The sequence below is a fragment of the Schistocerca americana genome, chromosome 2 (assembly GCF_021461395.2).
Source record: "Schistocerca americana isolate TAMUIC-IGC-003095 chromosome 2, iqSchAmer2.1, whole genome shotgun sequence".
In the NCBI taxonomy this organism is placed as follows: Eukaryota; Metazoa; Arthropoda; class Insecta; order Orthoptera; family Acrididae; genus Schistocerca; species Schistocerca americana.
Window position 1 is genome coordinate 445,946,239 of NC_060120.1, and position 12,368 is coordinate 445,958,606.

The 12,368-nt window shown below is 36.2% G+C and overlaps 1 protein-coding gene across 2 annotated transcripts in view; it reads right to left on the bottom strand.

The window, feature by feature from the left end:
- LOC124594974 (synaptogyrin) overlaps window positions 1-12,368 on the bottom strand; it is a 48,845-nt gene that overhangs the window by 17,968 nt on the left and 18,509 nt on the right. For both annotated transcript variants that reach the window (XM_047133501.1, XM_047133500.1), the window contains exon 3: window positions 3,296-3,435. In XM_047133501.1, the coding sequence (XP_046989457.1) occupies window positions 3,296-3,435 (140 nt within the window). The remainder of the gene's footprint in view (window positions 1-3,295; window positions 3,436-12,368) is intronic.

The following is a 12,368-nucleotide window of genomic DNA, read 5'->3' on the forward strand; positions in this document are numbered from 1 at the left end:
AGGCATTTGTGGTATCACCTCGTATGTATCTGTTTCTGCTTGTATCCACCATGCATGCCTGTTATGTTGTACCAGGTTTGACCATATGTTGCTCTAGAAGTGTTCCATGTCTGTTATGTTTGGTGGATTGTCTATTTTAATGTGTGTGTTATCTATTGTCTGGTAAAATTTCTTTTGGTTTGTGTTGAATGTTTGGTTTTGTTTCCTTCTATTTTCACTTTTTTTGTATCTTCTAAGTCGTTTGGCCAATGCTTGTAATTTCTGCTTCTTTTCATCTAATTGCTCTATTGCTTCTTCTTGTGAGATTTTACCTAACCTTTTTCGTTTTTTGTCTGATATTTCATTTCTTATAAATTGTGTTAGCTGTCCAATGTCTTTTCTCAGTTTTTCTATTCTGATCTGTAGCCTGTGTTGCCATGCTGGTTTTGTGGGTTTCTTCTGTGTGTTTGTTGGTTCTGATCTCTGCCTAGTGTGTATATTTAGTGAAGTGAGTGCTCGTATATAAACCAGTAGTTGTAACTCTTCCATAGTTGTGTTTTCATTTATTTTGTTGTGTATGATTGTGTTGATAGTTTTTATTGTTGTTTTGACTTGTGGGTTATTTGGCGGTCTATGCAAGAATGGTCTAATGTCTGTATTTGTGTCTTTGTGTTCTATATATATATGTCAGCTGAAATTTTTCTTCTATATCTAACATGTGTGTCACTTCATGTTCTATTTGTGCTTGTTCTGGTGGCTGTCTTAAGAGTTTGTTTTCCTATGATTGTTTAATTGGTGCGTGTTGTTCTTTGTTTGTTTGCTCTGGGATGTTTGAGTCCATTACTGTATTTTCTTCTTCTTCTTCTGATTGCACATTATTTTGTTCCAGTATTTGTTGTACTTGTTGTTTGATGTTTTCTAATTCTGACTGGGGTATCCTGTTATTTTTTATTATTACACGGATCTGATCAGCTAGTCGTTGTTCTGTCAAAAATTTTAATTCTGGGTATCTGGTAATAAATGTTGTGTATACTTGTGATCTGTATCCAGTTGTGTTGGTTCCTAGGTTTGTTGCTTGGTAATAACAGAACATGAGGTGTCGATTAACTTCATCTGACCATCTCATCCTCTGTCTTTGTTTTCCTTCTAGGGTGGTTGCAGGAAGCATATCCTGCAAAACACCTCTATTTGGATTTAAATCATTTTCCAGTTGGCTAGCAGTGTCGTTACCATTGTGGCGGGCATAGGGTTCAAGCGTCGTCCCCGACCATGACGGCGCTTGTCCGAGGCTTCTTTAGTTCTGTCCTGAACCAAGTAATCACACTAAAAGGGGGGTTAGCCCTATTAGTGGTTTGTTCTTTTCGTCGCCTTTTACGACTGGCAGAACATGCCGGAGGCCTATTCTTCTCCCGGGCCTCCACGGGGATTATTATTATTATTATTATTATTATTATTATTATTATTATTATTATTATTATTATTATTATTATTATTATTATTATTATTATTATTTACTGGAAACAAGAAGAGATGAAATAAAACTTCAAGAGATACGTGACTAATGATACAAAAGGTGGCATTGATAGAGCTGACATAACTATTATGAGATCACGTGGAAGCAAAACAAGAAATATTACAAGAAAGTATTTCATCTTGTTATCGATTAGTTTTTTCAATGAATTTATTACATTACACAAACACAACATTTTTCAACTTTAATGGAAGAAAATGAAGCAATTTTTGAGAAATACGTACAAGCATTAACCCTTCCAGTACAAGGAGATACACATACATTCTTGTGTGTGTGTTTAATGCAATGTTCCCCATTTCCTGCATTAGATACAATAAATATCAATTATAATTCACTTTTAAATTAAATTTCTGGTTTTCTGTAGCATTCCTTTTATACGATCCTTGCAACTATTCCAATTATGGAATAAAAGTTGTCCATGATTTTATACAGAAAAAACTGAAATCACCTGTAGTTTGAGGGCCAGACTGTTCAACAGTTTTTACTGTACTCCTGAGTCACTTTTTCTTACTATTTGTTTAAAAAGTAATTTTAGCTTTGGTCTGTAGCAGAAATCAATACGACTATCACATATGTGAAACATTACTCACAGCTATTGGTACCCATGTCCTGATGAGGTGTAACGATTGTCAAATACAGTAGATACATTAGTGTTCTGCACTGTACGTATCATTCCAATCATTCCACTCTGGGTGAATTAACAGAAACTATAGTCCGGCACAATAGCTGAATGGTCAGCGCGTTTAATTGCCATTCACGGGAGCCCGGGTTCAATTCCCGGCTGGGGTGGGTGATTCTCTCTCCTAAGGGACTGGGTGTTGTGCTGTCATTATCATTTCATCCCCATTGTCGGTGTGGAAGTCGCACAATGTGGCGCCGCACTCAGTACGACTTGCACTTGGTGCCCGAACTTCCCACCTGGGAACTCCCGGACACTGACACCATATGATAATTTCCATTTCCAAGAAAAACTACAGCTTCAACCACTGGAAGTTACGGTTACATACATGCCCCACAGTATTTTTTGTGCTTTTTCACCAATGTGTTGCACACAAAGACAGAACAATATTGTGAAAAGAAAAGTCGCTATTCACCATATAACAGGAACGCAGAGTCGCATATAGGCACAACAAAAACACTGTCGCAAATATAGCTTTCAGCCAGTAAGGCCTTCATCTAAATTAAACACACACACACACACACACACACACACACACACACACACACACCACATACGACTACAGTTGCATGTGAGGGGTGTGTGTGTGTGTGTGTGTGTGTGTGTGTGTGTGTGTGTGTGTGTGTGGCCGAAAGCTATATTTGCGACAATCTTTTTGTTGTGCCTATCTGTGACTCAGTATCTCTGCTATATAGTCAGTAGCAACTTTCCTTAACACAGTATTATTACATTCCATTCAGGATTTTCCATTGTTTGACACAAAGAAATTTCCTCCTTATGAAAATGTGAAATTTACAATTTACGATTATTTTGTAGGGAAGCATTTTCTACTGTGCATTAAACAATTTTTAGAATTTAATCCATGCAGGTGCATAGCTAGTTGTCCACAAGCTGTAAAGATACTTGTGCGCAAAATCATTGCAGGAATCTCTTGAGAAGAAATCTTCAAATCATTATTTCCAATTAATTAATTTGGATTGTTTTCTAATGAAATATTCCTGAAGTACTAATCAGAGTATGTCAGTAACACACACAATCTACTAAATCAATTTTTGTGATTTTGTAAATAATATAGAACAAATTTCAAAATTTTGTAGATAACATACCCAAGTAAAAATAGAAAAGAAGGAGAAGGCAATGGCAGCTTGAACGTCATTGACTCCAATTCCTCCTTGCGGCGTGCTTGACTGGCTCCACTGATTTGTTAAGTAACAGAAGCCGACAAAATACAAAAATGTCCATAAACCTGAAACAAATTCAATCATGCACTGACTATGCCACAATACATTTTATCTATATTGATCTACAGTTCACAAGAATTTGGTGTTGTTATAACAAGGAAACAGCTTCAACTTCACAAAGAGAAAACAAGTTTAAAGAAAAGAAAGGGGGGCCAACTAGCACTTTGGTTTTTTATGTCAGCATCTTTAGTGTGACACACATAATAAATCAACAAGCTGTTAAATTATGGTTTTGATAGATACGAACTGTTCTGTTAGGCAAAGAACAAATTCATTTTACAGTTACAATTTAATGACAACTTACATAATCTGTATAGTAATGAAATTTAGTCACAGTAAGTATAAGTAGTAATTAAGAAAGTAGAAAACTATCACAAAACTTAACTAACATGTTCAACTATATCCTACCAGTCAGTCATTTTTTCACAGATCCTTTTCTATTTGTATTTTAATTTTGTCAAATGCAGAAAACTTCAATAGTATCCTGAGAAGAAATGTTGACATGGTAGTGCAACTTAAAAAAAATCATGTTGCTTCTTTCTCTACTCCCAGGAACTTTTACTAAACTAGCACTTGCTAGCAATATCAAACCAGCAAGGTAAAAAATTATTTTTTCAAAATTAAATTTCACAAGGTGGTAGCATATAACAAGCTGTGCAGATCACCTTAGCTTTCAATATAGGAAGCAACAGTGTTTCCTGACAGTTCCAGTCTTTATGTGGACCAATCTAATAGTTCATCACAAATTCACTTTGGTAAAATGTGTACCGTAAGTTTATAACACGATCCATTAAGTAAATTCAAATTCTTGTTACCATTCTCAGAGAGATGACGTGTACCATGCAGCTCTCCATGATAGTCTATTCTGTATAATTACAAGGGTCATTTTTAAAGTAAGAACCATTAGTACATTGTGCCCACGCATCCTGTCGTGTGACATTTGTTCATGGTCAGCCACTCTTGGCCCGTCTCTCATGACGCCACCAATAAATTTTATGTTTCTGTCGTTGGTTGTATGGTTATACTGCTTCGTTTGTCACCACGTTAATCATTACTCACACTGACTGAAGTGCGCTTGTTTATTCGGTTCTTTAATGTGAAACAAGTTCGTCCTGCTGAAATTCACCAGCAGTATGTTTAAGTTCATGGTGCAGATGTAATGAATGACAGAAATATGCGAAAATGGTATAGGCTGTTTGAACAAGGAAGTGCAAATGTTTATGATGATGAACAATCTGGATGGCCTATTGTCACAAATGAAGAGTTAACCCAAAGATTTGAGGAGGTAATTCGCTAAAACAGGCACCTTACTACTGGCGAGCTGCATCGGAAATTTCCGTAAGTTTCCAGATCCATAGTTTATCACAGTGTCACTAATAAACTTCCATAATAATAAAGTATGCAAGATGGGTGCCAAAAATGCTGACAGAGGAACACAAAACAAAGCAAATGGCACATTCTTTGTCCGTTTTGGAGTGCTATAGCAAGAATGGTGACAGGTTCTTGAGTCACATGGGGACTGGTGATGAAACATGGATTGTACACTACACTCCACGGAATGAATGTCAATCCAGTGAGTGGCATCATTCAAACTCCCTGACGAAACTATATATATATATATATATATATATATATATATATATATATATATATATATATATATATATATATATATATATATATATATATATAAAAAACCTTCAACACAGAAAATCAATGCCACAGTTTTATGGGACCAGAAAGGCATTCTTGCATTAGACTTTTTTGCCAAGAGGAATGACAATGATGAGAGATACTGTGAAACATTACTAAAGCATAAGCACACCATTCAAAATCACCGGCAGGGACTGCTCTCTAGCAGCATCGTTCTGCTCCATGATAATGCTCAGCCTCATGTTGTGGCAAGAATAAAGACACAACTGGACAAGTTTGAGAATTACTGGTTCATCCACCACACAGTCTTGACTTATCAGACTCATCTCTTCCAAAATTGAAGAAATTTCCACAACTTTACAAATGTTTAAATGTTAATGGAGATTAAGTTGGAAATTGAAAAAATATGCATATTTCAGTTTGTGACAATTTATATTCATAAAGTTTCTCTTACTCCATTACACACTGGTTCTAACTTTAAAAATGATCCTCTATCTTAGTCTCTGACTGCTAAAACTGACAGGCAATTTAACTTCATTGCTATATTTCAGCTTTTATCTTTATTTACAATTTTTACCTCCATATTTCTTTACAATATTAAATTAACTATTCCTTGGTGCCCCAGAATGTGACCTGTCAATCTTTCCCTTAAATTAATCAAATTTTATCACACAACTCCTCTCTTTCATTCAGTACTTCAGCGCTAATTATGGAAACTGCTCATCAAATATTCAATCTTCTATAGCACTACAATTTCAATGACTTCAATTCTCTTGCTTGCCCTAGTTACTGCCAATATTTCATGTCTATATATAACTACTCTGCAGGCCAACTCTTTCACAAAGATGTTAACTTTTTTCCTTTAGAAAAGTCATCATCAATCATTATTATTGACTATCTAGTTTATATCCTTTACTGCTGCCATCAGCAAAATCTTTCTTCTACTTTTAGCATTATAGTTCCTAACCTAATCCCTCAGTCATCTGACAAATTAAATACAATCTACTACCTTTATTTGCTTTTACTGATGTTCATCTTCTATCAGAATTATAAAATATTAGTTTGTTTATGTTTGTAATCCTTTCTCATCATTAAAAGTAAGTTCTATGTGAAATTACCCATGGTCTCATCCTCAACATTTTACATCTTTATAATATTTTTGAAGTATTGTTTTGCTTGCATGAGTTATTCCAAATTTATTTCTTTTATGGCCATCACCCCCAAAAACTATGCGACGTACAGAGCTGAAATTTGCACCATTTTACTCAGTTTCTTGTAATCTTTAAAATCTATGTGCTACTTGCCCATATTAATACAGATGCAGATTTTTTTCCACAGCATTTTTTTTAATTCATAAAATTTTCAATGAATTTCATTTTGAAAGGGAAAAATGTCAAACAATATTTTTTTAAAGTGTGTGCCAAATTTCATGGTGTGTTCTAGTGGGAACCTACTACAATGAATTTTATTTTAGTGCTGAGTGCAGTACCCATCATATAGTCTGTAGGACTTTGTAATGGAATACTTAAAAAGCAAACAATAAATAAGTGACTAGTATTAGAACTCTCTATTTAAATTTAAATAGAATTTGTCTTCCCCATGTTCAACATACATCAACACAGGCCCTACATGGACTATAAATAACTCACTAGAAGTCTGTAAAACTGTTTTGGATTTCATAAAATTATTCTTTTTTTTACAGAAATGTAAGTAGCTGTGCTTTACAGATTCAGATGCAATGGAAACAAGTACTACAGTTAAAAATTGTCTGTTAGTTCAGGGTTACAAGTAAATTGGGTATTTGCTTTTAACAGTCACACTTATGAAACCATGTAAGAGCTACATGCAAAGGCACTGTAACATGGTTCCTCTGCAGTGAGTGAGTGAGTGGGACACTTCCAGTACAGTTTGGCAACACTGCTTTACGACCATGACTCTTGCACCATCCAATCACACAAGCATTGTTGGATGTAGGAACCAGATGCAATTTTAATTGTTACTTGTCACAGTTGTGTGCTCTTGGTGCTGCATTAGTTCACTTGTTACTGGAATGAGTGTTTTAGCTTTTTTAAACGAAATGCCCCATACCTGCAGTAACAAACATGATAACTTTTGCTGCATACATGCAGTTATTTATGGTTCACATAGACAACAATCAATTAAAGCACTGAAACAATCTTACCCCTTCTAGTTTGGGTATGGAGTTCGAGCTGCTATATATGTTAATCTACACTGAATTATTGGTGTTTAGTAAAAACACCTCCATGGAAGTTGGTCTGCCTGCTATTTAGTGCAAACCCATAAATCATAGGTCTGATTGCTATTTTGTATGGCACCTCCACTGAGAAAACAAGTCATACCGGGAGGAAAGAGGAAGAGAGATATTGAATCAAACGTTTGGCTGTCAAGAGAGTAACACGCGTTGCCTGTAATGACTACTGTAGTCTACTACTGTAGAATCAGCTTTCGCAGAACCCAAAGAAAATTCTGATTATATGTAAAGGCTGTTAGTGTCCAGCCCCTAGCAAATGAGACAGGAACTAAAAATCGATGGCAGCAAAACAAAAAGCTGAAATGTTTAACACCATTTTCAAACGTTCCTTTACAAAGGAAAGCTCAGGAAAATTGCCCCAATTTAATCCCTGTACCACTGAAAAGATGAATGAAATAAGTACCAGTCTCAGTGGTATTGATAAACAGCTGACATCATTACAACTGAACAAAGCTCCCGGCCCTGATGGAATGCCTTTCAGGTTCTACACTGAATTTGCAGCTGGATCAGACTCTTCTAACTATAATCTATGGCAGATCACTAACAAAATCCCATGCTCAGTTCTCAGAAAACTGGTACAGGTCACACCTGTACCAGAAAGTTAATAGAAATGATCCACAAAACTAATGTCCAATATCCTTGACATTGATTTGTTGCAGAATCTTAGGACATATTCTGAGCTCAAACATAATAAGGTATCTTGAACAGAATGATAACCAGGATAGACTTCAAAAAAGCCTATCATGAGAAACACAACTCTCACTTTTCTCACATGATGTACTGGAAGTTTTGGATTACAACAGATTCAGTGCTTCTCGATTTCCAAAAAGCATGACTCGGTACCACATCTACAATTATTGTCAAAACTATGATCATATGGGGTATGAAGTGGAAAAAAAAAAAAAAAAAAGTGAAAAAAAAAATACAGTAAGTACCACACATGCAGCAGATGGGGTTAAAGTAGACACTAATTTCTAATTTTTTGCACACGCACGAATTAGAAATTAATGTCTGCTTTAACCCCATCTGCTGCATGTGTGGTACTTATTGTAACATGACTAAACTTTTCATGGGAAAGAGGAGAATCTAAAAATAAACGGACTTTGTGGACAAACTCGTTCATGGTCATTGCCTGCAAAATGACCCTGAAGATTTGCTTACTTTACTCTCACTCAGTCCGCAATGTGTTCCTAGATAAATGTGGTGCACTGAGTGAAGAGCACACCTAGGGTTTCCATTGGGACGTTTCTCTCATGGAATAGCAGTAAAGAGCATGACGGGCTACTGCTATAGATGCTCAGGACACCACCCCCAAGAGGACGACAAAGAAACAGTACAAATAAATTGGGGAAGTTTAATAATGTATATAACTTATTTATTATGGTAGAAATATAAGTGAAATGTAAAGTCTTAAGTTCAGTGCATCAAAATCTATAAAGTGTCTACTTGGGTTTCAAAAAAAAAAAAAAAAAAAAAAAAAAAAATATCCACTGTGGACTAGTGTAATACCATCATTACAATAAAACTCTTACACAGAGAGCTGTTTTTGCAGATGACTATCCAAGGATTTGTATCAGGATTAGAGAATATGCCCTTTTCTTTCAATTTTCAGCACTGGCAGATCCCCACATTCTGATCATGTTCTACATCCTCTTCGCTATAATGGTAGAAGCTACCTTGAATGGTCACCAAGGCTTCACAATCATCTAGTTTGTCTTCAGTTTCCTTTAACCTCTTAACAAGCCATGCTTCTGGACCGTAGTTGAGTTTCATATGAAGGACACAGATGATGTGTCTCATTTTTGTATTTTTGATAAAGGGTCATAATCCTCAACTTCATATGTTATGTCTGACGCGGAATGAAGCATGCGACATCTCTAAGTAGCATTTTACTAATTTTTTTCCCAATGGTGCACACTTTATGCACAGGTGTAAAAATATACATACCAAGCCTACTAGGCTTTATCTCACTAATCAGTGCTCAGCCTCACTATCAGCCTGTTTGCCGTGGCTTCACCCTTGCATGTGATCGACACCTGTACTCAACACACCACCTCCTCCCCTTTAGGTCACATCTTCCCACCTCTACCTGTGTATCTCCTCTTCCCCTCTCTTTGCCCATTTCCTCCACCCCCTCTCTTTCCAATTGCCCCACTATCCCTCTACACCTTCCACCTGCCTCATTCATCTCCTGCTCCTTCCTTTTCTACATTCATTTCCTCCTCCTCCTCCCCCTCACTTTGTCAATCCATTGTCTATCCACCCCAACCTGTCCCCAGATATGCGGATCAGCATATGTAGCCCCTGCAATACATTTCAATGAAGTAGGCCAGTACTACTCCTGAAACATGCTTGTCAGGCAGGGCAGCCTACATGTTTGGGTCCGGAAAATCATTTCTTACTTTTGACATGGCTGCCCTGTGAAGCTGGTTCATTTGTCAGGTCAATACCGTTCCCACACACAACATGCTTTTCGTGCGAGGCAGCCTAAATGCCAGGAACTGGAAAGAGACCTGTTGCTCATACCTCTATACCTACTGGAGCTAGAAGCTTACAGACTCCACTGTGCTCATACTCGTTAGACCTAAGGTTTTTGCACAACATTTAGTTGAATGTATTGACAGGGACAGCAAAACACTAAGAATAAACAGCAATCCAGCAGTGACTCAGTAGCGCCACACACTTGGTGGTAGCAGTCAGCGCAAGCCAGGGCATTACTGTCGCTGATTGAGTGCAGTTTACTCATTGAGTTTTACCATCCCTGTTAACACATAGCAATAAAACTTATCAGACTAGACTAATCTAGGACTGATTTAACGAACAGGCATGTAAAATTCTGCTTTAAAAAGCATTTTGTTTGTAATAACACTGTCAACATTGAGCATTGCGTGAAAGGCATGATTAGCACTATTGTTCGAGTTGACTCCAGCAACACAATGCTAAAACAAAATTGTGAAAATCTGCTGAAACACAGAAGAAAATGAGCCTGCCAGAGGGTCACTATATGCCTGGCATGATAAACCCTAGTGTACTTTATGACAAGTATCATTTTAACTAGCTTGCAAACTATGTGGAGTTGAAATTTGAACTAATAAACTGGTTTGGGAAATTTGCATTTAAGAACAGTCAGCAAGCACATTTTTAAAGATGACTAAAATGGCACAAATTTCTAGTTTGTAAGTCAAATAATTTGATATATGGTAATTTCAAGGTTTCAAAACCTAGCAAAAATCATACCATTTTGCAAGCTTTACAAATTAATAAAATAACTCAAAAAGTTAATGCCTAGAAATTTTAATTTGGAATTTTGTTGTTTCGATATGCCTGTAGAAATCATACAATTCTAAATCATCAATTTTCACAGTTATCTTTTTTTTTTATTGGTCAATTTCACAGAGGGACCGCGAAGGAAATAACTTTTCCTTTTTATTAGCATTAAAAGATCATAGTAACCCATTCATGTGGGAACTTCACGTAATCAATTTAAACTGACCTTTAAGACAAAGAGGGTATTTCAATAAATTTTAATTTTTGAAGAAAAGCTTACAGCCCTGGCAGAACCATGGTGAACCATTGAAATTTAATTGTTATATGAACAAAAATTGTAAAGAGTGGCGAGGTCATAGATTTAAGTCTCAAAACCAACATGAGCCACACAAATAATTGATATGAGACCCATGTAATTCCAATCTTCAGTGTAATTTTGATATGAAATACGAATTACTACCTGGAAACCAAATTCAGACAAAGCTACCTTGTCTGGAAGATCAAGAAAGTATACAGTATTAAAAGATTGCCAACACAATTCTGCGTATTTTTCTTGTCTGCACTCCAACAATGAATACAGCCAGGTTGTTCAATGCCTGACAAAACTAGTTACACAAAATAATTTGACCAATTTGTCTGTCAGCATTGATTCCTTTAATCATAAGTGTGCTCTTCAATTAGAGACACGAAACAAAGACTTTTGTTCTTTGTTAGTGAAAAGGCCAACGAGTTAATCAACATCAACTCAGGGTGTACACATGGAAAAAAAACGGGTTTCCCCTGTTAAAAACGCATACTTTCCCCATGTGAAAATACACTTCTTCCAAGGTGAAAAACACACTTTTCCATGATAAGAGACAGTATACTTTCTCTTGGAGCTGTGAAAGTATCAATCGATTGAATGGTAAACTTCAGAGAATGAAAAAAATTCAGTGAAAATAAGTGTTGGAAAGATCTGTGATGTGCAGCAACATTTACACTGCATATTTTCAAATGATATGCTGCGTATTTTTGTATTTGCATTAAGAAAGTATTGATTCGAAATAGCACTTCAGTTTCTGAAGCATTGAAATCTAGATTAACATGGGCTTTTGTAAGCCAATCATATCTCATGTCACGTTATCTTGCCAACCAATGACAGCAGATATTCAGAGCAAATGACATGACAGTCAGCCAATAGCAGCATCACTTAAGTAGTGTGAACCACAAATCGGAAAAGCTAAGCTTTCACACATAATTTTGCTCTTTTTTTTGTGTGTGTTACACTAAGATACATCACACAAATGTGACAGTAAAATTTTAAATAATGACGACGTCCGGTCTTCTAGACTCTAGAAGTCTTTTACATGGCTAGTCCTCAAGGTGTTAGGTTTTAAATGAGAGTCAAACACACTTTGATTTAAGAAATTCATTGCACACACAACACGTGTCATCTTGTGTAAAAGGAAACTTACTCTTAAACTAACTCTTTTCAAAGCACCATTCACCATATTTTCTCACGATCATAGCTTCATTTCAGCAGTTGCCAGAGACTGCCAGGAAACAGGCGTTACTGCGCATGGGCAGCTACGATGACATAGGAGGCCCGCATGTTCATACATATATAGTATCAAGAGATACTACATGATGTTAAAATACAAAGGATACTCTAAGGGCATTGGAATTTTGTAAACCACATTAAAATGAATAAAGCTTTCGAGTGCAGTTTTCAGGATGCAAATTTTCTTAGAGTACCGCTGTTGTATT